This window comes from Simochromis diagramma, unplaced genomic scaffold (genome assembly GCF_900408965.1).
Source record: "Simochromis diagramma unplaced genomic scaffold, fSimDia1.1 OVJJ01000603.1, whole genome shotgun sequence".
Taxonomy (NCBI): domain Eukaryota; kingdom Metazoa; phylum Chordata; class Actinopteri; order Cichliformes; family Cichlidae; genus Simochromis; species Simochromis diagramma.
The window spans coordinates 15,334,323-15,361,127 of record NW_024387414.1 but is presented as its reverse complement, the minus strand read 5'-3'; the positions used below and the strand labels follow the sequence as shown (position 1 = coordinate 15,361,127).

The 26,805-nt window shown below is 41.8% G+C and overlaps 2 protein-coding genes across 10 annotated transcripts in view; one reads left to right on the top strand and one right to left on the bottom strand.

Annotated features, from left to right (window-relative positions):
- The first annotated feature begins 1,082 nt into the window (after positions 1–1,082).
- On the top strand, positions 1,083–22,104 carry pax6b (paired box 6b). 8 transcript variants are annotated; one of them, XM_040011168.1, is made up of 14 exons: positions 1,083–1,247; positions 7,099–7,287; positions 10,281–10,334; positions 11,213–11,236; positions 13,703–13,833; positions 14,136–14,171; positions 14,256–14,471; positions 14,840–15,005; positions 18,273–18,431; positions 18,739–18,821; positions 18,909–19,059; positions 19,633–19,745; positions 20,000–20,141; positions 20,849–22,104. In XM_040011168.1, the coding sequence occupies exons 2-14, from the start codon at positions 7,275–7,277 to the stop codon at positions 20,932–20,934; spliced, it is 1,374 nt and encodes a 457-aa protein (XP_039867102.1). In that variant the 5' UTR covers positions 1,083–1,247; positions 7,099–7,274; the 3' UTR covers positions 20,935–22,104. The 8 variants fall into 8 exon arrangements, with proteins under 8 accessions (XP_039867102.1, XP_039867103.1, XP_039867106.1 ...); XM_040011169.1 differs by lacking the exon at positions 1,083–1,247 and adding an exon at positions 6,767–6,888; XM_040011172.1 differs by lacking the exon at positions 1,083–1,247 and adding an exon at positions 9,927–10,000 and having other exon boundaries at positions 6,936–7,287.
- Positions 22,105–23,979: 1,875 nt separating this feature from the next.
- Positions 23,980–26,805, bottom strand: part of elp4 (elongator acetyltransferase complex subunit 4) — a 55,538-nt gene continuing 52,712 nt past the window's right edge. For both annotated transcript variants that reach the window (XM_040011177.1, XM_040011175.1), the window contains one exon: positions 23,980–26,060. In XM_040011177.1, the coding sequence (XP_039867111.1) occupies positions 25,932–26,060 (129 nt within the window). In that variant the 3' untranslated portion in view covers positions 23,980–25,931. The remainder of the gene's footprint in view (positions 26,061–26,805) is intronic.

Below are 26,805 nucleotides of genomic sequence, written 5' to 3'. Positions count from 1 at the left end.
TTGTGAAATAGGATTTGAGGCTTTTAGCCTGTCTTAGTAAAAGGGAAACTAAAGCCCCCATTATGAGTCACAGTGACAACTTTATAGGGCTGTAGAAATAAAAAGGTTTTAGCGCAGACTAAAACACTGGGATTGTCTACAAATATAAGTAATGTAATGACTCTTACAGCCGGAGTACGTCATAGGGAGCAGCCAGGGGGCATCTATAGACCCCGAGCGGGACTTTCCTGCATCCGTTCCCCCCACACCTGTTGCGCTCTGAGCATGCTCAGATTTAAGAACACAACAGTGTACTTGCTAATCTATTAATATTCATATGACCTATCTATGACCTAACACCAGCAACTGTTACAAGCAGTAACTGTTAATGGGGAATTTCAAAACTTGTTGTTAGGAAGATGCATTTTTGTTACTTATAGCTTGTACATTCGAAAGCTGGAACAAATATGTAAATAGCGCCAAGACTCTTCACAGTTTCAGTGTAAGACCGGATGCTCGCTCAATCTCAGCCAATCCTCTTTATTCTTAAAATCAACGGGAACACATCCGAGTCATAAAAGAAAATTATTATTATTATTAATATTAATAATAATAATAATAATAATAATAATAATAATAAACATACAGTGCTTCGATCGGGTGATTTTGAGCGCAAACAGCTCAAACCTTTTTAACCATACGGCACGCTTCTTGCTGAAGTGCTCTCGAGCAAGTTTTAGGCTACAAGTTCCATGAATAAATAAAACACGAACAGAAAGATAGAAATCAAATTTTGGATTGAAGTAAAAGTGGATAACATTCACTAAGGTGATGATGTAAATAAAAATAAAATAAAATCAATTATCAATCGGGGAGCGAGCCCTCAGAGTGAATTGTTAGCTGTCCGCCCCTGCACACAGCCGACACACCGGGAAAGTAAACAGGCCGGTGTGCTCCACATGTTGGTTACCTTGCGCACTTCCCCATTCTGCGCTCAGCGTCCTGTCCAAGGCGTGACGTCGAGTCGTCGCTCCAGCCAATCACTGCCAACTTGAGGCTGATGCTGAAGGGAAAGTTGCTGGTAAGAGTCGCAGATTTTTCCCCCCTCTCACTGACATTTCAACTTCACGACGGATTCAAAGGTAGATAGATTTTCATCGGGACCTATAAGTTTCTGTTTCTGTGACACGGAGGAGAGATCCGGGGAGGAAAGAAGCGAGTTTATATGCACAGGATATCGGTCAGACGCCTCTGCTGCCTTTCTTCCGGTGAGTTTGGCTGGACTATAGCCTACTTTTAAATAGTCTCCTTTTAAAATTTAAATCTACTGTAACTTACACGATAAACCTCTGAGAATATTTAAAGGGTATCCTTTCTGTATTTTTGTATTTTATTTCATTTTTTTTAAATCCTGAAAAAAACGCAGTTAAAAGCATGCAGACTGATTTCAAGCCGGGCGCACTGGGAAAGTTGGGAAAATTATTGGTTAAGTGTTTGCACGTTGCTTTGCGTATTACAGAGTAGGAAAACACCAAAACAAAGTGGAAAACGATAAGCCCAGTTCGTTTTTGTTTTTTGCTTGTTTTTTTTGTCATCTATCGCACACGCGCACACAACGTGTAATTAGCGATCTTCACACAGGAATTAAGCGCTCGTCATTTCTTTTAAAAAGCGGCTATTATTGTGCGAGTTACGCCTGGAGGGGAATTCAGCCTATACATCAGGAATGTGTACAGTGAGATCCGTTCATCTATGCACGATCTATAAGCGCAATGGAAACGTCGATGTCCATCACCGGAAGATTTCATTCTGTGGGCTTTTTCATCAACATGACACGTCTGTGACATTTTGGAGAAACAGCGCGATATTTTGGTTGAAATGCTGTGAGTTAACGTTTAAAGTCAGAGGTACTGTTAAAGAACTAAAACACTTAAAAAAAAGTTTTGAAAGCAACTTGCAAGCACGTGCTTCAAATCTTCAAAAACAACGAAGTGAAGTGACACGCGCGCCTTGGTGGTTTTCAGATTGATTTTGTTCGGAGGGCCCGGACCTGCTGTTTATGTTTGAGGTTATTACCATTTAATTTCTTCACACACCCCCTCGTCTAATTACGAGCTTTCAGTTGCATTATTATTTACACCCCTCACACATTTACTCATTTCCACACAGTATCTGGAAGTCTTTGGAAGCCTCGGGTCAAGGTTCTTGTATGTTTGGCTGCAGCGTGTCTTCCTGTCACACTGGCCGATCAGCGCTGTGACACCATTAGCCCCGGTGTTTATCACAGCCCTCAGCCTTTTGCTGAGGGCTTTAGCCTTTTGTGGACTGTACACATTCTGTGAACTACACAAGAACACACCGTAGTCTTCACTGTGTCCCCACAAACTTTACAAATTGTTGGGTGGGTTTAAACTACACAGGATAAACTAAATAAAAACAAAATTTACCTTAAACGATGTACAAAGCACTCCACACTGTGGAGGTGAATGTGACTAGAAAATGAAGCCATTAGATGAGCCACGAGGAGGTTAACTGTAACAACATGCTTAAAAAATAATAAAGAGCAGGGTTTGAGCGTGTTTGGCATCCCGACAGAGCAAGACGGGGGCCACCTTAGGAAGCTACATGCGGCTGCCCACTCCGTGATGGAGTTGCGTTTCTTTATGTTTACTCAGTCTGATGAAAAATGAGTTGCCACTAATGGAGCTTCTGTTGCGGCTCTCCACGTGCGCCACCACGCTTTCAAAACAGCAGATGGATAAATATCGGCGCAGAAGTCGAACAAGCAAGTGACTCTTTGATTATGGCTCATGAAAACAGAATAATACAATCGTAAACGCGCGGATGATTTATGCAAATAAACCGGCGACGTGCTCATGAGGAGAAATGTGACCGGTTGGCTCTGTCTGATGAATGAGAGCTCAGAGCTTTGCAAGAATGCAGCTACACGTAAAAGTCGAAATTTTATACATCGGTGACAACAACAACAACAACAATATCAATAATAATAATAATAATAATATATATATATTATGATTATTATTATTATTATTATTATTATTATTGTTATCTGCCACCTGGATTTTTTTCACATGTCCATCAACATTTACAATACTCCTTAAAAACACAAATGATAATCATTTAATTGAGAATTTCTATAGTAATAAGATTATTTTAAAAAGAATAGTAGAAAATTTATAATAAAAGGTAAATTAAAGTACATTTGTTATATTCATAAATATTTCATTTATATTTATTTATAATAAATAACAAATTTATTGCATATAGAAAACTCATATTTATATAATTATTTGCTCACCAGTGAAAGTAGGTGTAATACAGTTCTGAGGCTTGTATGTGCACCACTTAATATGTATGTAATTGTCTAAAAAAAAATTCCCCTCCTATATTAGATACAATTTAAATATAGAAAATGAAGATGCACATCACACCAGGCTTTTTATTGTCTGCGTGAATCACCGTGTTTTCCAAGCGATTATTAACTCGAATCAATGCTGCAACAATATTTCTAATAGAAAGCTCAAAGGTCCTGATTTTTGTTTATATATATATATATATAAATTTTTTTTCCTAAGGTGAGTAAACTGTGACCTCCAGTGGAGGTCATCACAACTGTAAACAGTTGTCAATTTTAAATAAATAATAAATCAAAGCAGGCTTTTAGGTGTGGGGTCGTGTCCAAAGATAGTGTCAAGTTGTGAAGTGAAAATGAGTTAAAATACTCTTTCCTTCACCAAAACAGGGTTTTGTTTTTTCAGCTAGCTCTCTCTTTTTCTTTTCTTTCTTTTATTGTATTTAAAAGTTTCTGCAGGGGTACGAATACCACACTGCCTCAGGGGAAAATAGCGACGAGATTAGGCTTTCCTTTCAAGGCCTATGACATTAGTTGCTGCTAATCCGAATTGGGCTAATTGCTTTCCCAACATCACCCTTAAAGACTTTTACAGCAACGCAATCTACCTTATAAAAAGATAAATGTATAAATAAGAAATGTATATATTCATAGAGAGGTGCCGTTGACCTACTTGGCATATCACTTAGGTTTCTGAATAAATAAATAAAAAAATAATAAATAGATGAAAAACCAAAAAGAAATCTCTTGAGAATGGAGACAACGAATTAGCTCTTGGAGCGGATTTACAGCTTAACCAAAGAAATCAATAACATGCTGGAGGTATTGTTTCCAAAGAAAACTACTTGACACACTCATCGGGGAATCCGTCTTTCTATGAAGGCAGGTTAGTGGTGTGAATTTTTGACAGCTGCAATCTGTGACAAGCGAGTAGCAATAACATTTGCACTACAAAGGTGCCTCACAAATACACTTATTCAAGCGTCTCACCAGAAAGAATTTAACATTTAGGCAAGATGTTGAATGTGTTTTCTCGCTCAGTACTGTTACACTGATTATGAGAAGATGACATTCTACTTTTGACAACTTCCCTGTCTTATTACTAGAAACCAGCAGCTGCTAAAAGTGGCACACATCCCGTGCACGCGCGGCTGACCGAGGCGTCCACGAGGACGCAAACTTTAGCGCAGAAAGTTTCACCTTGCGAGTCTTCTTGCGTCAAAGAGTCAACAACCCACCATAGATTTTTTTGTATTACACGTCGACTTTTAGTTTAATTCCTTTCAAATATCTTTTCTCAAATTAGCCACAACATAATCAATAAACCTGTGAACTTGAATTGCATTGATGTTTCATAATAACTGCTAATTGAAAGTTCCAACTTCGCCGTGTCCTTGATGTATTTTTTTTTTTACAGTAAATTATAACCAACACGAGGTCTCTCACTGCACAAACCCCTGTCAGGAGGGGCGACAGGGTTGGGTTGTGTGTGAGGGGGTGTTTGTGGTCTGATGCATTCTAATGGAGGGGTTCTTGACGTAAAAATGTTTGGGACCCCCCCTCCTCTCTTAACTGATATAAGCTGCGGCCATTCACGGTAGGCCTATAGGCTGAGCCACCAGTCTAAGTGAGTAGAAACAATGCAGGAAGGAGAAACAGATGAATGTGCTCGTTTAGTTTACGGGTTGTTTGATGAAGGAGTATTGGCCAAAGTGTTGTTCCTCACCGCGGGACCCTCAGTGACAGTTTGAGCCGGTCCTCTCAGCTCATTATCTCGCCGGCCCACTGAGGGCCCCATTCAAGCCGGGCAGTCCCTCTCCCCCTCCCCCCTGTCCCTTCTCTCTCTCTCTTCTCTCTCTCGCTCTCTCTCTCACCCTCTCTCTGGCAGCGTCGTTTGTCTACTCATTGAACCCGTAGTCAGGAATGCGATGGTTGTTAGGGAGCCCTCTTTCACCTCCGAAGTGTTTTATTGATGAGCTCGGACTTCTCCTACTTTTTCACATGTCAAAGAAAGTCAAGTGTAGGCCTCCACGACTTCATTTCACGGCCTCCCATCCCAATAAGAAGAAGAAGAAAAGGAAAAAGAAAACGCATTTCTCTCCCCCTCCCCCTGCTCATGTCTGTCCCTCTCCCGTCTCTCTCGCTCACTCTCTCCCTCTTTGCCCTTTCACGCACCCCCTTTTCTGCTTCTCCACTTTGGCTTCAGCATCCACACAAACCTCATTCTCTTCCCCTCGGTTTTCCTTTTTGGAATAAGCAACGGGGCTCCTCAGTGCCGAGACTGGTGCTGGCCAAAGCTGGGAGTGTACGCTCAAACACGGGCGCAGAGGGGGTTGATTTTGGGTGCGCTGAGGTGTGCGCTAATAGTCGGTCATTCAGCCGGCTCAGTTTGGGAGCGTGTGGCCATGGCTACGCACTCATTTGCTTTTACTTTATTTACGCGTGCTATTTGCTGTCAGGTCGCAGGAGTGACGTCGCCGTGCCTCGCAAATGTGTCCATAAAAAGCACCCGAGCCTGCCTAAAGGCCGGACTCTTTATGTACGGTGCTCTTGTTGACACGATGGGGGTGGTGGGGTGGGGTGGGCAGGGTGATACTCAAAAGAATCAACAAAAGCACGTGGTGGACATTTTTGGTTGCTTTGAGTGTGAGTGAAGGCCGGACAAGTGCAAAATGATTTTCAAAGTAAAACAACTTTCTTTTTCTTTTTTTGGTGGGGGTGATTAGATGATTTACTTTGGAGCTCAATCGCTGTGATATAAGAGTTTAAAAGTGGTGGTTTTTCAAAGTAAAAGTTTTTAAACCTTCAAAGATGACTCCCAATTGCGGCACTTGCGCAGGTGCAACATCGCGCTACATTCAGTCCAGAAGGGAAAAAAGGGCGCTGAAAGTTTTACGCAGCGCGGATGTGCGTCTCTATAACGTTAATCGCATCTGTAGTGCATCGGCTGCTTCATAAAAGGCACGCTGCAGCTCTTTGTAATTTTAATTTGGTGTTACGAGCTCCAGCATTCCAAGTGTGCGCTGCTCCACTGCTAGTTTCCGTCCCCCCCACTACAACAGACACACACACCACCACCCACCGCCCACCCCCCTTTGCGGCTCCAGCTAGCCTCAGGTTGGCGCTGAGCATGCCTGAGATTCCCTGTGCAGACCCAATTCAGCCTGGAAGAATAGAGCCTTCCGTCCAATGGGCATTTCCGAGGCACTTCCTTTGCAATAGGGCAATATTCAGCAAGTGAGCGCAGAGTATTTGCATGCGTGGGCTGATTAGTGGGTTGGGAAGACGCGACTCTCTCTTTCTCTCTCTCTCTCTTCCCCGCTTTCTCGCTCTCGCTCTCTCTCTTTCGCTTTGGCTCGGCCCCGTTTCCCGCTTTGGCTGTGGTGCAGGGGGAAGTGTTTATATGGGGGATGATGACAGAGGTCGGGTCGCGCTAATGGGCCAGTGAAGAGCGGCGGAGGGAGGCGAGGCGAGGCGCACACAGCAGACCAGGAACACATACATTAATACACTTGTTCCATCACCAATCAGCATAGGTGTGTTCATTCTCTTACCCCCACCTCCTCCTACCACCACTCACTCACTCTCCCTCCCTCTTCCCCTCCTTCCGCTCTCTCTCTCTCTCTCTTCCCCATCTCTCTCTTCCCGACTCTCTCATTCGCTCTCTCACACGCCAGCGCGCATCCTCGCCAAACTCCGTGCGTCCTGACATCTGAGTTCACTGTCAATCTCTGTCTCCTTCGCAGGGATATCCCCTTCGTCTCCGCCGAAGACCACTGGAAACTAAATTTTTTTTCTCTTCGAAACTTCCCGGGAGAGAGCGATCCTGGTCGCCGCTTTTTTCTCCCCCTTCTCTCTTTCTTTGGTGTGGACAACTAGGCTGCAGCCCATAGTTTACCCAGGACTTTGATAACGACGCAGGATGCCCCAAAAAGGTGAGATCCTGACTAAAAGTTTGTCTTGTTGCTGTTAAATTATGCATTATTATTTGTGATAGCCTAAATTATTATTATTATTATTATTATTATTATTATTATTATTATATCGGGTTTATTCGCGGCTGTAAGTGGAGGGTCAGTGTGAGGTAGAGGGTGTTTTATCGTTTGGACTGTGCAGCCTGGACTCCCTCAAAAGTGCGAACAGCCTTTTAGCGTCTCTGTCGGTTTTATCTGCTCGATTTTTGGTTGTTGGGTTTAAGCCCACAGATAGCTTGCTGCTTATTTATGACAGCAAAGAGTAAAAAGTCACGTTGGGCCAGGACAGTGATCATCGTGGAGAATGGGGCGCAATGACCCGTTGAGGAAAGGTGTCAGATTGATTCATGCAGGCGAGTCACCCAAGCGCCTTCTTAAAAAAAAAGCCTTCATGAAGCACTTGCTGAGGAGGCCCGTGCTCAGCGTGTTTGTTTGTGTGCCGGGGATAACACAACTTTACTCCTTGTCTCTAATCTTCTTCGGTGTGTCTTTAATGACAGCGACTGAACTGCTTTTACATTTTAGCAGTCAAGCTGTGGAGTATTTTAAAATACTCGGATAAAGAGGCCTTGGCTGGCCTCAAATTTAAAAGTAAATGTTTCAAAAAATGTTAAAATTAATAAAAGACAAACTGAAAAACAAGCACAAATTGTTGATGCTTTGAAATTATTTTTTTAATCCACTTAAATAAGCAAAACCTATATTTTAGTGCAAAGCCTCTATTGTAATTTTAAATATAAATTTTAAAGAAAAAAAATGCATAAAATAATTCAAATAAAACTGCAGTGAAAGAATAAATAGCTCTGTAGCTTTCTATGTTAACATACTCCTTTACTCTTAAATCAGATTAAGCTCTAATGCAATAAATGCTTTCTGTGACATGTGACTTTTTTAAAATTTTTTAATTCGCCTTCATGTGCATATTTTGTCTGTTAGCCAACAGCAGGGCCACTGTAGTTCAGGCCTACATGTTTTCCTTCCTTGTATGAATGTTGTGAGCGCAGGATCCAGCGGTCAGAATAAGCATGTTGAATTAACACATTGTTGTTGCGGATTACTAAAGGGAAAGAAATGCAGATTAGATCGCAGTTAACCTCAGGAACAACAACGTTTGAGCTTTCGACCTTAAATAAATGATTAACCACTTGGACCTTACAGGGCTATAAGCTACTGGCAGCAGTGTATTTGCAGGCTGAAGCCGGTCTCTTATTATTTTTATTGTTATTATTATTATTTCACGCACACATACAGAGATATTCACACCTGCTAAAACCGCCGTGACATTAAGTCGCGGCTAATAAAAATATGTAGTATTATTTACAAGCTTCCTGTGTCTTTAAGATCAGTGGGTAACTCGGCCTATGCGGGCCAGTGTGAAGGAATCTGAATTTGATTAATGACCGAGCAGGCTATTTGTTACAACATGAAAGAAAGCTACACAATCTGAACGTAACGGCGTCCCTACGTGCATCTCACCGACTAGCCCGAGACTAAACACAATCTGTTAGACGTCGACATTACAGGCCATTTTACTCTGCACACAACACAACTTTGCACGGAGAGAGAAAATGAAAACTTCAGACTTCTCCCTCCGTGGCCCCCTTTTTATCTGTTCACCCATTCAAAAGCTTCTTTAATGCATTTGTCTTTTCCAATTGAGCGCCCTACTGCGCTGTTGTGTCTTTAAAACCGCTTTACAACCCGCACCAGCAGCACAAAATAACCACCAAATATTTATAACAAGAAATTACTTTTCCAAAAAAAAATAAAAAAAAATCTTGTTCTATAAAAGCAGGGCAAACAAAACCCCACATTCACGCACTAGCGGCGCAGGGGTCACGGTCGTGTGTGTGTGTGTGTGTGTGTGTGTCTGCGTGTGTGAAAAAGAGAGAGTGCATGTGTTTGTGTGTATGTGTGAATGGTCCCGGAGGGGGTGGATGCATGCCTCCGGCTCTTTGTATTAATCTGAACTTGTTGGTGTGTTTAGAGGGGAAGCTGCGTGTTTCTAGTCGTGGAGGCCGAGTTTTCGCCCCGGGTTTGAGGTATACGGAGGCAGAAAAGGGGGTGCATTGTTGGGAGTCCAGCAGGCTTTGTACACCAGCTTTGTACCCCCTCCTGGTGTGGACTTTTGCGGATCAGTGAGGCGAGGTAGACAGCGTGTGTCACTGTACAGTTTCCACGACAGACTCCGCAAGAGGAAGGCTATCAAGTTTTAAAAACTACACTAAAGCCTCTTGCTGGGACGATGAGGAGCTGATTTCTTTATAAGAACTAACAAGAAAAAAAATGGGGTGGGGGAACACCAGGACTATTTTTTTTAAAGAGACAATGCTGTAAAGGAGTTACAGGCCCAATATCACATCACGGCTAGGCTGTTAGCTGAGATTTATTGTGACAGGTGCTTTCGGAAACAGGCCTAACAGAGACGTGAAAATAACGAAGATGAATGTTGGCCCGCGTCGATTTTAATTGATTTGTTTGGCACCAAAATTTAGGTTATCTGTAAAAGTAGGGCAAAAAAATAAATAGATCTGAAAATACAGTAAGTACATCAGTGTAGCTGTGGCTGTGCTAATGTGTTGTTTTGCTTTGTCCTATAGGGAGACATTAAGTAGTGAAAACGGCAGATGATTGACTAAATTGTTATAGCGTGGACAGTCAACTCTGTTTCCAGGCAAGTTTAATTAAAATACATACATACACTCAGGATGTTTTTATTTAAAAAACAAAACAAAATCATAATTATGGATCAGTAAATGTTTAAGAACCAGATCCGCAATTAAAAAAAAATAAAATTTAAATCGGACGACATGAGAAACTTTTTTTTTGTTGTTCAAAGAAATGTTGCAAATTATTTGACACCTTAAAACAATAATAATAATAGTAAAACAGATCTGTACACCAGTTTTCTGATTTGCTGCTAACCACTTTTGTTATTTCCTTGTGACGCTTAGAATACCACAACCAAGCCACGTGGGAGTCTGGCGTAGCTTCAATGATGCAGAACAGTAAGTTGTTTTCTATATATTTTATTTTGAAACTTTTGATTACAGCCGCAATGTGGTTGCATGGAAGCAACACCCACTGACATTTTTCTATTCATAATTTTATCTTTTATATTTATTTATTGCACTGCTTGTTAACATACATTTCAGAAACACAATTTTTTTAATTTGATTTTTTTTTAAAAGAGGGAAGATGCATGTGCAGCCATACATTTTCAGGACTTTTTAAGAGCAGGGATGATAATATTTTTAAGTTATTTGATGGCGCTTTCATTGCTGTTAATTTATTATTATCTCCCTCCCAAATGATAGGTAGGCAAGTTATTATTGAACAAGTTAATCACACGTCGTCCTTCCTTCTCCAGGGAGAGAGAGAAAGAGAGAGAGAGAGAGAGAGAAGGGGGGATTAGAGGGGGGTGCTGGGTTGAGAGGGAGATTTTTGTTTCTGCTTGAGTTGGTATTAAATAATTGCACAGCCGTCTGCATTAGCGTTAGAGCTGGCTGCCAGGCTGCATACAAGATTAGCTGCGTAGAGAAGAGCCCTGCATGAAACATGAGGGAATAGCAATAATGTCTTATGTAGATTAGTCCATATTCTTCACGGACAGACAGCATGAACTAGAAAGAAAATGCTCATATTATAACCGCAGGCCTCACTGTTAGGTGCAGGCTGAACTCAGAGAGGAAGATAAATATTAACAACCATATTGTCGTGGGTGCCAATCAAAAAAACCCAGCCCAAAACATGGTAGATGAAGTTGCTTATAGGCCTCATGTGTTTAAAGTGGCCTCTTGCAGATGAATGATTTGTCTTGTTCCTGGTGTGTGTTGAAACCAAAAAGGATAAACATGAAACATTTTCTCTCTTGCTGCTGGACAAGAGGTGTATGACATCTGTGATGAAGGTGTGTGGAATAATTTTATTATATTATTCTCCATATACCTTGATGACGTGTCTGTGCTGTAACCTGTGCGCATTAGTCCGAGTATGTTTGAATCCAATGTTGGACCACGTGAGAGGTGGACTGTTTTATGTGTAGAGAGCTGTGATTCATAAGAAAGCGCTGCGGGAAAAAAAACCCCAAAAACACGAGTGGCTTACTTTTGTTTTTCTCCAACTGGTCGTGGTGCTACTAGATTTTTTTTTCTTACGTTAAATGGCACATTAATGTGATTTCTTTCTTTTAATCTTATCAGTTGTCAGTTATAGAGATGACAGAGCCTTAACAAACCTGTGTACAATACCCACTGGATTGATGTTAATAGGATGCTCCCCTGGCTTGGCGTGTGATGTCTGGTGCGAATTGCCGAGGAGATATCATTGGGCCCGGCCCTTTGGGTTGTCTAAAGGTCGCGACGGCCTCGCTGGCTTTTGTGCTAATAACTCCTGGGTGTATATAGTGGGGAGCGTCCAAATTGACACCATATGTTTTCCTATTAGTCGACTTGCAATAGAATACAAGGCGCATAATCAGCGCCAGCGGGCGAGATCGACTCCGGGCACTTGAGGGAATTGTGCCATGATTAAGACTTAACCTTAGGAGAGTTTGATTTTTATGTGATGTCGTTATCTGACGGGTTTTATCGATCCGGAGGATTTATATGATGGTTATAAACCAGAGGTGACGGAGCAACCCTGGAGAACCCGCAGAGCAGGGCTGCTTAATGTGGGTAGGCCAATTTCAGCGTAAGAAGTCTATTAATTCCACTTAATCCTGGAATTACCAAAGAGCAGGAGGGGATGATAATGGATTTACTATCAATCAGATCCACGCAGGAAGATTATAACACATAGCGGCCAAAAGGGATATGTTGCTCAGTTAAACAGGTTTATTCTCACTCAAGTAGCTATAAACAGGCCCGATCCCCCTATTTTTTTTATTTTCTTTCTTTCTTTTGTGTCATCTATATAAAATAAAGTCCGCATTTAAAGCCAACTCCTATGGCACATTTCAGCACGGAGACGCCAACCGATTCCACACAACAGGACTGCGGTGGCTGTGAGCATTTGTTGTCAAATACAAACAAGGGGGGGAAAAACTGCATGTCACTTTTAATATGTTAAGAATCCAGGCGCGCCCTCGTTTGTGTGACCGCGCGTAGCCCCTGGCCACCTTAAAACGAAGTCTCCCTCGGAGGGTAAACGAGTAGCGTCCAATTTTGTCTGAGTGATATCCAAATGCAGACAGAAAGGGTCGTTTTATCATGCTACTATTTGTCGTGACGATGCGATTTTCAAAAGCAGAGCGGTGTCATAAAGTGACATGCCTGCCACAAGTGCTCCAACTGATCTTTTCAATTAGCCTCCCATGCATGATCCGAGGCGACTTCCGCCTATTTCCAGAAATTAAGCTCAAACTTGACGTGCAGCTAGCTTTATTTTAAAGACAAATGTCAGGCAGGCTCATCATATTTTCCCCCTCTTCTATATTTGGAGCTTATTTATTGCTAAGGAGCCTCTGCTCCCGGAGTCAATGTACCGGGCGGCAGCGCAGGGGAAGGGAGCGGAGAAACAGAGAGCAGCTCAGGCACTCCGGGGAGTCAGCTCTCCCTTTTGGCTTCAGGTTTGCGGGCTTTTTCTGTGCTTTAGAGCGATTCCATACAATAATTTAAGGATCATTTCTAAATATCACTAATTTTTTTAGACAATGAGCAAAAATAAAACCTCATATTTTAAAGCTAAAATCTTATTGTTTCCTTGTCTTTTTGATGCGTAATTATGGCATGTTTTTTAAAGGATTGTCATGGGAAGGATTTTAGCGATTTAATATCGTTTTTCCTACAAGATGCTTTTGAATTGATGCTGATTTAACACATTATTGTAGTGGAGTGTTTATGGGATCGTCGGTGTGGCTGGTTATTGTTTTAAAGCACTGTTTGTGAGAGAGGTGCAGGTCTTGGTGATGGGAGTGGATAACGGTGCGGGTGTTTTAACGCCCAAGTTTGCCGGTTTGCTACAGGATTGGATGAGTTTTTTCTGGCCAGATCATCGACTGAGCTGTAAAATTACTATGAGGAAAAAAATTCTATATTTTTTTTATTCGGTGTATGTCGTGCTGCTGTGGTTTGATCCGTGTTTTTGCATGTGTTACTAAATAGCTGATGATGCGCCGAACCTCACAACAGCTTAAAAAAAGATTTCTGGAGTGCACTCTGGTTTAAGATATTTTTATAAAATCGTGTGAGAGTTTATTGTGAAACTTCTCTATTGCTGTGTGCTCTGCATCATATCACATTGCATCTATAACTCGATTATTCTGAACGCTTAAATCATTCTGCTCACCATTACTTGGAAGCCGTTAGCTTTATCATATATTTCAAGAGGAGCTGCGACATGATTTGATGACTCCGGTGCTTTTGTCTCCATGTAGGTCACAGTGGCGTAAACCAGCTTGGTGGTGTGTTTGTTAATGGCAGACCGCTGCCGGATTCCACCAGGCAGAAAATAGTTGAACTTGCTCACAGTGGTGCTCGACCTTGCGACATCTCCAGGATACTCCAGGTGACAATCCCACTCCTTTTTTATGAACAGAAAACGCCTTCATAAAGACTTTGGTCTCAGTGAATACAAGGAAATTAATAATAATATCCAAAAGCAAAAATATTGAAAACAAACCGATTTGAATTTTCAATTAAAGCCAGGTTTCCAGTAGCAGTTCACGACCGCTTTAAGCCAGTAAAACCACTTATTACTTTGCAATTAAAGGAATGTTTTAAGGACAACAAACGGAAAAGTAATCTGCCTGCTGTTGTAAAGAATAAATGCCTAATATATCATTCAAGGCATATTTTCTGTATTTATAGACCCATGATGAAGTCCAAGTGCTGGACAGTGAAAAGGTGATAATTATTTGAGCCATCTTAGCAATTCCGTTCATAGTCGTAAATAATGTATGTGAATTGTGTCTTTTGTTTCCCGTCCAGGTATCCAACGGCTGTGTGAGCAAGATCCTTGGTAGATATTATGAAACAGGCTCCATAAGACCGAGAGCAATAGGCGGCAGCAAGCCCAGGGTCGCCACTCCAGAGGTGGTCGCGAAAATCGCGCAGTACAAGCGGGAGTGTCCGTCTATCTTTGCGTGGGAGATCCGTGACAGACTTCTGTCGGAGGGGATCTGCACCAACGACAATATACCCAGTGTAAGTGTATTGACTGTAAGTTGTGTGCATGATTTAATTTGCCACATGAAATGACTTTTTTCTCATGCACTGGAGGAAAAGGAGAAGGGCATCCAACCATTCAGTCTTATTAAGTGCACTGCGATTCAAAGCGTGGGGCACACATTACTGCGTATGTGATCAGCCAAACATACGCTCGGTTTTGATGGGGCTCGTTGTTCATTTGTGCGCTTTGCCAGAAACATCTTCCTGTACATATTTATTATGATTATAATGCTCGCATTATGCGTGTAAGAACACGTGTTTTGCCCGCGCGAGCAGAGACGTGCCGATGCTGCGCTCCATCCAATCCTAATCCAGACTTTTATCATATGTAATTTGTCATTCAGGTGTCATCAATAAACAGAGTCCTCCGCAACCTGGCTAGTGAAAAGCAACAGATGGGCGCAGATGGCATGTATGACAAGCTGAGAATGCTCAACGGTCAGACAGGAACTTGGGGGACCCGGCCCGGCTGGTACCCCGGAACATCAGTGCCAGGGCAGCCCAACCAAGGTGAGCCTCATTGTCATGCAGTAGCAATAAAGACACCTTGACGCACGCACAGTTGTGAGGTTCTCTACCAAAAAAGAAGTATACATCCGGGTGGTGTGCTGACACGCAGTAACATTTATGGTCACCCACAAAAGCATCTGATTTGAATTCAATACATTAGGTTTAAAGTGAACTTAGTGAGGTCACCACAAGTTGCCATGTATGAATATGAATAGGTTTACGGCCTACTCTTCCGGTGATTCCGACCCGTGGCTGTTTGCAGGAAGGTATTGTATGGTCATGCTTTTGATGCTCTGAACAAGACTGAAAATGTAAAACTAGTCGATCAGAGGAAGCCATAGGCCATGCATGCATTGTGAATGTCTCCACTGTCCCAGACATGGATGTGCGTGACAGAAGCTTGTCCTTTCAGCAGAGGTGTCCATCCAACAGCCTACATTTTCCTCCCCGATGGGGAGGCAGGGAGCCGGGGGAGAGCTGTGTGCGGCGATGTTAGCACAAAGGAATGCTTTTCCTTCACACGCAATGATTAGTTATGGGAACAGTCCTCACTACGTGTAATTGCTCATTAGAGAGGGCTTTGTCTCTCATTATGGCAACATGCAGGAGTGTGGAGATGGTGAGGCTGCTGTGGAAATGTTCCACTTCAGAGGGTTTCCTGACGGCCCACTGCAGGCCAAATACCGAGCAGCTTTTCTTATAAGAAACTACAACTTTGCAGGCAGGAGTTTGCGATCACGGTTTATTTGCACATGTAAAGCGGAAATGCAAGGGTTGGAATTAAGTCCGACAAGATTTAATAAATTAACTAAAAAAACAAAAACAAATTAGCATTTGTGTGACGGCAACTGGTCACGTGGGGCTGTCAACGAGCAGTAAAGCGGAAAAGATCATATTCACGGCTAAAATAATTCCTTTAATGATGAAGCTATAACGGCTAATTTAAATAATAATAATAATAATAATAATAATAATAATAATAATAATAATAATAATATTATTATTATTATTATTATTATTATATGTAACTATTTAATGTTAGGTATTTAATTATAATAATGATCATCATTTTCATCTGTTGCATATATTGTTTTGCAGCCTAGATTAAAAAAAATCTCCAGAAATAAAACATATAATAATAATAACAATGATATAAAAATCTAAAAATAACAAAGTTGTGTTTGATTAAGTATTTGGGTAAAACAGTTGTTTCAGGGGAACGAAAATATGTTTTCAATCAGACAGCCGAGTAAGCACATATAATGGCTACATGGAGAGTGACAGGGCCCCAAAAGAAGACAACTCTATCCAAAGAGAAACGAATAAAACTCCACACCGATGCTGTCTTTCATCTCTTTCTCATGCTCAGTCGCTGGCTATATGGCTCTAAATCCCGTCTATAGGATTTAGTCTCTCACTTTCTCTTTCAGTTTTAAGCGGTTTCTCAAGAGTGTTTTGATCCAGTCTCAGCAGCTGAAAGGTGCCGCAATTGGTTCGGTATCTCTTTTTTTTGCTGCTTTTCCGCCTCACTGGCTGAGACATCGTGATACTAAAGAATGAGTTTATTTCCCAGCGCTTTTATAAAGAAAACAAATCCCATCCTAGCGTCAGTGGGTCTGGCGCACGGATAATAGCTGCACATTCACTCCTTTTTATAGATTATCCGGAGTGAAGAAACAAATAGCGTGGATACAAACTATTGGCCTATAGAAGAATACTTTGGCTATTATGCAGCAATGGAAATTGTCAAGAAATGTGTCCCATCAGGTTTCCTTCACTGAACAAAAACGGACACATATAGACACACTAAATGTGTTTGGAGGCCTGCGTGAAGCAGGGAGAATTTCCACACAGCGGAACTAAGAGGAAATGGGTAACTTGGTTTATTTTTCTATGAGGCAAACACGTGTTTTATTTTGTGCTATCGCTCTATAGTTCATAGAAACACATTAAGTAATTGGCTGATCTTATAATCCACGTAGGTGAACAGTTACTCGGCCTTCTCTGCACCTTTTCCCCAGTTTTGCAACAACCTGGAGTACAGGACTCCAGCTGCTCGGCTCTGGGTTTTTTAGAACACAAATAAAATTTGCTCTGAAAAAGAAAATGCTGAAATACCACTTCATGGCGTGAACCCACCGGGCCCAGAGCGCCATCGTTGAGATATTACATAAACCTCTATCAACGCACCCGCTGCTTAATTTCGCATTAACTTCTTGGTGTGATAATGATGTCCAACAACAAGACAGACATTAGTCGATAAGCCTCGCCCTGCGAGTGAAGGGGCCTTCAGGCCCACCGCGGACAAACAGCAGCAGTGAATAGATTGGCCTTATTTTGGTTGTTCAGGGGGTTGCATGCTCTCTCCTCACTCATTTGTTTCCAATTGAAGACAGAAATCCTGACTGGCGTGTAGCTGGCCGGGGGACGTGATTAATGATGGTAGTGGATAAGGGTTAACACACTGGACTCAAAGCTCTGTTGACTGGGATCCTCGTGCGCACAATGCCAAAGTACTATAGCCTGTGTGCCTCCAGAGAGAGGGGATCCTTTTGTCATCTCCTCCAAAAGCTCCCCTCCACACACACACACACCCACCCCCATCCCATCCCATCCCATATATTACACCCACCGAGGGCTCACTGCTCGTCCCTGGCTGTGTCCATAGTTTAATGGTTTCCCTTACTCCTGAAGGCATTGTATCATTCTGAAAAGCGTCTTCTTCTATTCAAAAGTTGGTGGTCACCTCAATGGCCATACCAACGCCCATATGGGAACGGCCATTGAGGCACTGCTCTGTCCTGGAGGAAAAAAAGGGAGGGGGTTTTGGAGCTGTGTAGAGAGTTTGGGTTTTAAATACATTTCATAGGCTCTGAAAAGAGGCTCAGCACATCTTGTCACATTTCTCTTAACCTTTTGAGAACACACGCCATTGTTGGGACACGATAAGTACGCGGAGCTTTCCCCTTAGCCAGCCTGTTTTTCCCACAATATTTTATCAACAGTTTAACCACGAAGCCGGTTTGATGTTGTTCCTTTTTCACGCAGCCAGTCGTCTGTAAAGTGGCAAACATTAGGAAGAAATTGCAATAATTCCTCCAATTTTGAAACAAATTAACCATGATGGGTGCTTTAATTAATGATGTACCACCGAGGTCTGTACAATTAGCGCTAGGCTGATACAACACGAGCCCCGATAATTAATTATTCAATTAAGCTTAAGTGAATGTATATTTCCATTAATTTCTCTCTCCTTTTTTTTTTTAGATGGCTGCCAACAACAGGACGGTGCAGGAGAAAACACAAACTCCATCAGCTCGAACGGGGAGGATTCAGAGGAGACACAGATGCGTCTGCAGCTCAAGAGGAAACTACAGAGAAATCGCACATCCTTCACACAGGAGCAAATCGAAGCACTGGAAAAAGGTCAAATATGCAGTGGATAATTTGTATAATTCGTTTTAAACATCCAGACTAATGTTTTATCCATAACACAATACAAACATTTTGGTTATTGTAAGCAAATTCAAAGAAAACGCAAACTGCGTGAGGGACTACATTTCTTTATTACACTGCGTTAAATAAGAAGCCTAATTAAAAACCTAATGTTTTGGATCCAGGGCGAAAGACACGCAATTGTTTCACTAATAGCTCAGAATAAAATTAACTGCCCTTGACCTAATCTTATGTTTATTTACTAACACTTATACCTGTGTGATTAATCCCACTGCAGAATTTGAAAGAACTCATTATCCAGATGTTTTCGCGCGAGAAAGACTAGCAGCGAAAATCGACCTGCCCGAGGCAAGAATACAAGTGAGTGATCGCAACTTTTATGAGCACGTTTAAAAGAGGTTTTAAACTTGAAGCTAAAATTATGCTTTTCCCATCTTTCATCTGCAGGTATGGTTCTCAAATAGGAGAGCAAAGTGGAGGCGAGAGGAGAAGCTGCGGAATCAGCGCCGGCAGGCCAATAACTCCTCAAGTCACATTCCCATCAGCAGCAGTTTCGGCACCAGCGTCTACCAGGCCATTCCACAGCCCACCACACCGGGTAGGTCAACCTAATCAGAGATATTACTTTGACCATATGCCCAGTAAGGTAAAATAATACTTAAATTTAATTTTTCAACTGAAATTATTAAAAGTGCAGCCTACTTCACACACGCTGCACAAGCACACACTACTTTGTTAAAAAAAAAAAATTAATGTATTAATACTGTGATGGGTTCCATAGGCTCAGTGGGTTAAATATTTACTAAACAGTATCATGCCACAACCTGCGGATTCATAAAAAAAGGGCAAAGGAGGCCTCGGTGGCTGCCCGCTCTAGTTCGCATGAAGAAGCGCCGTTGCTTCCCTTTGATGGATGATTGAGCAAAACTTCTCAGCTGACTATCTGAGCAATTACCGAATCAGGCACGAGGGTACACCGGCAGAGCTGAAGCTCGTGAAGTCAATCACCTGAGGCTCTCGCTGTAGAGCTATCTGTCCGGGCCCATCAGCCTGTCAAATAAGGCGTCACCTTCCGCACGCACTGCTTAACGCTAATGAGATGACTTCTCACCGGAGCTCGGTGTGTGTGAGATTTCTGCGGTTTCAAGCGAGTTTTCATTTTCCTCCACAGTGTCTTTCACCTCGGGGTCAATGCTGGGTAGACCTGACACCGCACTCACAAACACCTACAGTGCGCTGCCGCCGATGCCCAGCTTCACCATGGCAAACAATCTACCTATGCAAGTAAGTCAAATACTCTGCATACATTACATACGAGTGCTTAAATAAAACTAATTTAAAGCTGGGTTTTTACAGTGACTGGTGTGACTATAAGAGTGGCAAAAAAAAAAGTACAAAATTACATAGGCCTGCATACTGTAACTAAAGGATTCGTGAAATAATTTGATAGTGTTAAAAACAGACAAACTAGATTACAGACTACTGAGCTGCAAATTATGGTTGGCTAAGCTAATGTAACATTCTCTCCTCATTTTTAGCCCAGCCAGACCTCCTCTTATTCCTGCATGCTGCCTACCAGTCCGCCTGTGAACGGGCGGAGCTACGAAACATACACGCCCCCTCATATGCAGGCACATATGAACAGCCAATCTATGACCACTTCTGGTACCACCTCAACAGGTAGGCAGAAAATTTCACTTTTTTAATTTTTTATTTTTAAAGCAGCCTGCTTGGGAGTTAATAAAGCAAACACTGCACTCTTTGAAATATCTGCCACCTTTCCAGTAATCAGGGGATACTACAGAGTCATGTCTGATTCATGATCTGTCATCCCAAGTATCCTTTTCCTTTGGTTTAAATGTCTGAGGATCTATATCTCTACATCGCACATCATTTTTCTCTCCGCAGTTGCATGAACGAGGCTCATTTCTTTGCCACTCTGGGCCATCATGTCAACCCCACTACTCCAGCCCATAGTTTAGTTCCACCCCATTAGGATGTTACTGAGAGCCATATATACAGGTTATAGTCATGAAGAGTTAATCATGCATAACCACATTTCCTCTGTGCTAAATTGCTAATTAATTTGATTCATTTGCTGTTGTATTCTCTCTGTTTAAATGCCATTGCCAAAGCCTCAATTTATCGAGCTTGCAAGCATTTTACCGAGCCACCACGTGCAGAGCTTTGTGACTCATTGCAGGCCCATGCTCATCTACCTATTTGCAAGCATTTAAAGCACAATGCTCTGTTAGTTAACTGTCGTACTAACCGTGCATGGCAAACCTGCTCATCTAATTTTAGCATTTAGACTGCTTTTTTTTTTTTTTTAAACTTCTTTACGTGTTTCCAATCTGACATCAATCTTTCTCTCTTTGTCTTCACAGGACTCATCTCTCCTGGAGTGTCTGTCCCAGTCCAAGTCCCAGGAAGCGAGCCTGACATGTCTCAGTACTGGTCAAGACTACAGTAGAGAGAAGAGCTACTTCACCCTGTAACCACCCACTCCACCATCGCCCTCCGGCAGTGCTCCTCACACATACACGGCACAGGAGAGTAAAGAAGGCGAGAGAGGGTTGAAAGGAGGCAACAGACAGAAGAGGAGAAAAAAAAAAAAGAGAGAGAAAGGGACTCTGGGAGAGCCTTTGGGACGTCTGGGCTTTGTTTTTCCAGTGGGACAGTGTGCTGTTATGTAGCTCTAGGCACATTCAAACGAGGACTTGGAAGAGTGAACAACGATGGGAAGATCGGGGGGAAAAATGGACCTCTGTAAAGTGCCCGGTGTTAAATTTATATGGAACAAAAACTTCTTATCTGTTTTTTTTTTCTATTTCCAACTTCAGTCATTGTTTCCTTTTGTTCTCTGGTGTGTTTGTAAATGGCCATTTGTATGTTAATATGAAAAACCAAGATCAAGTACTGATAGATGGACTGCTAGAAAACCATGTTGGTCTTGCGTTTGTTTGAGAGAGGAGAACCTGAGAGATTCTGCCATGACTATCTTTTAATCTGCTTATATCAAGACTTTCTACCAGCCTTTGCATGGTCTCTGGACGCTGTTGCATATCATTAAAGACGAAAAGCTGGAGGGAAGACTCTTACTGTGTCAAAGAAAAAAACACAAAAGAAGCAACAACTATTTATTGGTCTTATTCCTTGCGAATGGATATTTTAGCAGAGGAAACTCAAACTCGATCCACCCACTGAGGCTGTGGTCTTGGCCCCTCTGACGTGAGCCTGCATTTGCTGGCTTATTAGACACGGATCACTATGAACAGCTTCAAGTGTGCAAAGAAGGTGAGACACGCAACCCAACTCGGACCCTTTTGCTTCGGTGGTTGGATTGACACTTGATTACCACGAAGAAGGTTAAATGTGGAAAACACAGGTGCAAAAAAACCCTGTAGTCTGTAAATGGTAGACTGCATCTTCGATATAATCCAGTTTGTTTATGTCAAAATGTAAAGTACTTGTCTTCCCTAGAAATCTTCCAGAAAGATTTCACCAATAAAAGTTGATTTCATTTATCCCCCTCCTCCCCCCAGAATATTCTATAAATGTTCCATGCATCATAAAATACATTTTCTTTAGGGTCAGGTACAATTTGTCTCTTAGGTATAGTTGTATTATAGTGTCCTATGGTCAAAAAAAAAATGTGCAACTAGAAATATTTAATTCCTATAATTATGATTAAACATTGCTTGACAGAGTTTTAAACTTAAGTGTTTGGCAGTTGTTTACAAGTACATATCAGATTTAATCATTGTTGATTGTAAAACAGACCAAAGCCTTTGTATTTCATCTAGTACACAATGTTTTTTTTAAAAAAAGATATTAGTCTTGTGTTGCAAAATTTTGTAAACACGTTCTGTTCAACTATATTGGCTTCGAGTTCGTAAGACTGCAGTCGAAACCCGCAGTCCTTATTTATAATTGAAGACCATGGGAGGGTTTTTCTAGCATCATCTGTCATGCTCTTTTGAGTTTTGCATTTTTATTTCAGTGTGTACGTAGAACATGGACACATACTGGGTTTACGTCTGAGCATTGCTTCTGAGATAAAACGTCTACACGCTGTCTCTTAAATATTTCAATTTAATTTTATTTAAAATGGAGCTTTCTAAATGTATTTTGTGAAAACTATAAAAAACATTTTGTACAGTAAAATTGTGTCTTAAAGAAAGCCTTTTTGCCTGGTTAATGCTGTGTCAGCTTTTACTGAGCAAGGAGAAACTCTTTGTTTTTTTTGCATCGTTGCTGCTAAAGTGAACAACTCTAACACGGGCCGGTGCCAGTTCTACAGCTTGTGGTGAACGTAACACGTTCGATTCCTTCCCAACAAAGGCGTCCAAAATAAATAAAACACATTCCTGATGTGTGGGGCCGAACCAAGTCGACACAGACCACACAATGAGAAAGGTCAAGCAATTCAACGTCCCTTGCTCTTGTTTTAGTAGAGTTACGATGGTATGGAAAAAGAAAAAAAAATACAGGACCGATGACGGGACCAATGAGGAAAAGGAGGGAGCAGAGAAGAGAAAGGGGGGAAAAAGTCATGAAATAAAGCAGTCAGTGCCTAGAGCGAGGTGGAGGAGCGATTGTGTGGCAGAGTGAGTTATTTTGCTTCACTTGCTGCCTCAGCAGGGGGTGGGGGGGTTGTGTGTGTATGTGTATGGATTTAAAGGGGTATGGAGGGGGAGAGAGAGAGAGCGAGAGTAACCATCTAAAAGGAAAAGTTATCCATGAGAGAGTGAGGTCAGGTAAGATTCACTCAGCATGTACCAGCTCCGAACATCCTGCTAAATTGATCAACTTCATGTAGATGTCTCACTCGATATTAAATAGTTCAGTTAGAAGTTTGCAGGATTGGAGGTTAATCAGATTTTTAAGAGGATTTTTTTTTTTCTTGGACTAAAACAATTTCTCTGTTCATTTAATCCAGTTTATCACACAAATGGAGGAAGTCTGTTTCGGGAGCACGAGGAGGGGAAGACGGAGCAGACTCGATGACTGCGGCAAGACAGAAGAGGAACATTAATAATTACAGAGAGATTCAAAATGCAAGAAAGACTGCAATTAGTGGAAGTCTAAATAATACACAGCTTCGGGATAAAATGGTTTAAATGTAATTCTTGTGCGGAACAAAGTCAGGCAATAGAAGTTTCTGTAAAAGTTGCAGAGAACTTTTTACTTTTTGATATGATTTTTAATGAGACACAATAATTCTGACCTGGAGAAATCTGAATCTGAATTCCCACAGCAAGTGAACAAACGCTGACGCCCGGCTACTTAGCGTCTCAGCGTGAGCATGTGCTTGAAGCAAACATGAAGTCATGCCTCCCTCATCATTATGAATACAAAATAAAGAGTAGTATAAGCTTTGAGTAAGATGTTTTTGACAAGTATGGCTTAATTGGTTCTCATCTCTAAAGCAACGCACAACAACACATTTGAAGGGGAATCTGCTTTTACACTAAACTTCTCAGAGAAATAGTTAATGCAGAAAAAAGATATTGAATGTGGTTAAGAAAACACCCTACTTTTTACTTCTTTAATAGTATGTGATAAAATACAATCCATAAAACCCAAGTAAAAGCAACTGTATTCAAATAGTTGGCTTTAGCTAAGAAACATATAGATGTGCAATCTCCACACTACTTCAGGAAGAGCTGCATAATATACCTACAGCATCGAATGTTCATCTTATGTGACAGTAATACGGATTTCATTTACAGACTGGTAACATACCTAGTAATAAAGGTGCATTGCATTTTGAGCAACAAAACTGAATCAATCAGAAGACAGGTGACAAAACAGGCAAACACTTGGCTAATCATAAGCCGCTGCATTGTGGGAGGACGCTGACAAATCCGCTCTATGATAAGTCATATGCTAAATTCTAAATTTGATTCGAAACATTTTATAAATTAAAAAAAACAATCAGCTCAAGTGCTTCTGAACCGAGTAGACAGAATGTGAATCAGCATGCTGACATAGAAACTTGGGCTAAATAATGTAAAACAAAAAAACAACAAACTTGCATGCTAGTAAAACGGGAACATAAACACGTGTCAAAATAAGTCTGTTTTATTTTATCTACCTTTAATTTGTACCCTGAATATGTCATCAGCAACAATAACTTTAAAAAAATGCATTTTTATCTTTCATTCACATGCGTAAGTGACCTGCGTATGAAAACTCGTTCTTGCTCATAATATACACCTGATACAAGAGCGCTCCACTCATGTATGAATCCGTCAGGTAACACTACCGTCTCCCGACAAGTGTTGCAGATGGTTACCAATACTGCCAGTTTTTACGAGCAAAAATATTCAAACTGGCATCAACAGCAGACTGAGGAAAATAAAAATGAAACATTTAATTTTTCATGTTGATTTTTTGTTCTCCTCTGTTTCTCCATGTCACCGTTTGACCTAATTTGTTCTTTTGGGCTTGTCATGGCAAAGCAGCTCATCCAGCAAACATGCCTGATGAGGTGTGAAGCCTGCACCCAAATTCAGCTCTCCTACCCTCTGCCCACATTCCTGCTCTGCTCTGCTTACTGGAGGTATACATCACTCACAGGCACAGTCTCAGGGTCAGATGGAGGCATCCCTATCCAAACCTGAAACCAGTCAGGCAAACCAGAGATCAGTCACTCCCAGTCTCACAGTCTATTTTCTCCTCAGAGTTGGCGTTGAACTGCAGTAAAGTAAAAACCGACAATATAGTGTGTGCCATGTTCTGTATATTTATTGTTTATTATTTACTTTTACATAAGAAAATTTGATCAACCTGCAAAATAAACTGTATTTATAGACTTTTGTAAAGTGGAGTGAGTCGACAGAGGCCCAGAGATTAGTTAAATTATTCAATATTTACTTCGACTGTCTGTCTGTAAAGAAAGGTTAAAAAAAAAAAAATTAACGGCTGCACTTTGCTTGTAAACATATTCTCTAGAGGCAGAGAAAACAACAAAGAACTTACAAAATGTACCAAACCTGAAAAAAACACCCAGCTTGTATTTTATTTAGGTTAAGTAATCATCACCTTACCAGCCATTTACTTTTACATTACATTTCAAAACAACACAGTGTTTCTATGTTTCTGCAGCTTGCAGGAAAAACAGAAAAAGGTTTTCTAGCAACAAAAGTGAAATGAGTCCGTAATGACAGCGTGGATTGTGTGAATATCAGCTTTCAGAGTCAGGAAAAAAACAAAAAGCATGTAGACTAAGTGTAAATAAAAGAAGAGCTGTGAAATATAGGAAGAAATGTGTCGGTTATGAGAAGAGGTACTGTGGATGTTTAGATCTTCACCCCTGGCTGTGTCAGTTGGCAGGTGGTAATGGCTGGCAGGGTTATAGATGTTGACATTACGTGGGCAAGGGAACAACCTGGTCACCGCAGTGAAGAGGACAACGACGCGGCATTCCAGGTGTTGGTTGCCTATAGCGACTGTGTGGGAGCTCTAGAAGTCCAGGTGTTTGTTGCCGGAAGTGCCGGAGCCACAGGCTGACGCCACCGCGGCTGCTCCTGCCAGCTCCCCCCTGCTCACACGACTCACTGTCTCAGACAAGTCTGGAGGCAAATGCAGTCTCTGCACAAATCAGAGAGAGAGAAGAGGGACAGAGGGAGGGGGCAGAGCGTCAGTGCAAGAAGAAAGCTCTGCAGTGGATCAGCATACAGTAGATGTTACTCTTCAGTGATGCTTATTCGCAGAGAGCCATGTTGGGTTGAAATTGCATTAGATGCTTCAGCACTCCCCTCAGCACTGGCAGCATGGAGTAAACCTGCCAGCGTGTTGCTAAATGCTTCAGAGAGCTTTAGGTCTGTTACACCTCACGGGGAATATATGTATGTGTGTGTGTGTGTGTGTGTGTGTGTGTGTGTGTTAGGGTTGTTTTGGAGAATTGTGAATGGGACACAAAATCACTCATTTATGAAGTAAGAGAAAGTGTGTGTTCCAACACAACTGTGCCCGGAAAATCTGGATGGATGCGTTTGCATCAGTGCAGCAGCGCTGACTGCTTTACTGTAACACAAATTGTGCTCAGTTGTCTACAAGAAAGTCTTTTACAGTAAAGCTTATCTACAGAGCAGCCCTGTGCCAACTCAAAGCACAAAGACGCTAAGAGGTTAATGAGGGCCACTCGTGTAAACCCCCCAAACACCAACATGCTTACTGCTATAAAGCTTAAGAGGGGTTTCACTGCCTGCTCTGCTTTCTCCAGATCTGCCATGAAAGGCTGTCGGCGGCCCTCCATGAACAAAGTCTTGAAGAGCTGTTGAGAGCGTGAGAGGAGGTGAAGTATTTCCGGAGTCAAGTGTGGCCCTGACAATGG

Coding starts and splice junctions, on each gene's coding strand:
- pax6b (XM_040011168.1), top strand. Junction 11,237..13,702: donor GTATGACATCTGTGATGAAG/GTGTGTGGAATA, acceptor GTCTCCATGTAG/GTCACAGTGGCGTAAACCAG. Junction 19,060..19,632: donor TCCACAGCCCACCACACCGG/GTAGGTCAACCT, acceptor TTTCCTCCACAG/TGTCTTTCACCTCGGGGTCA.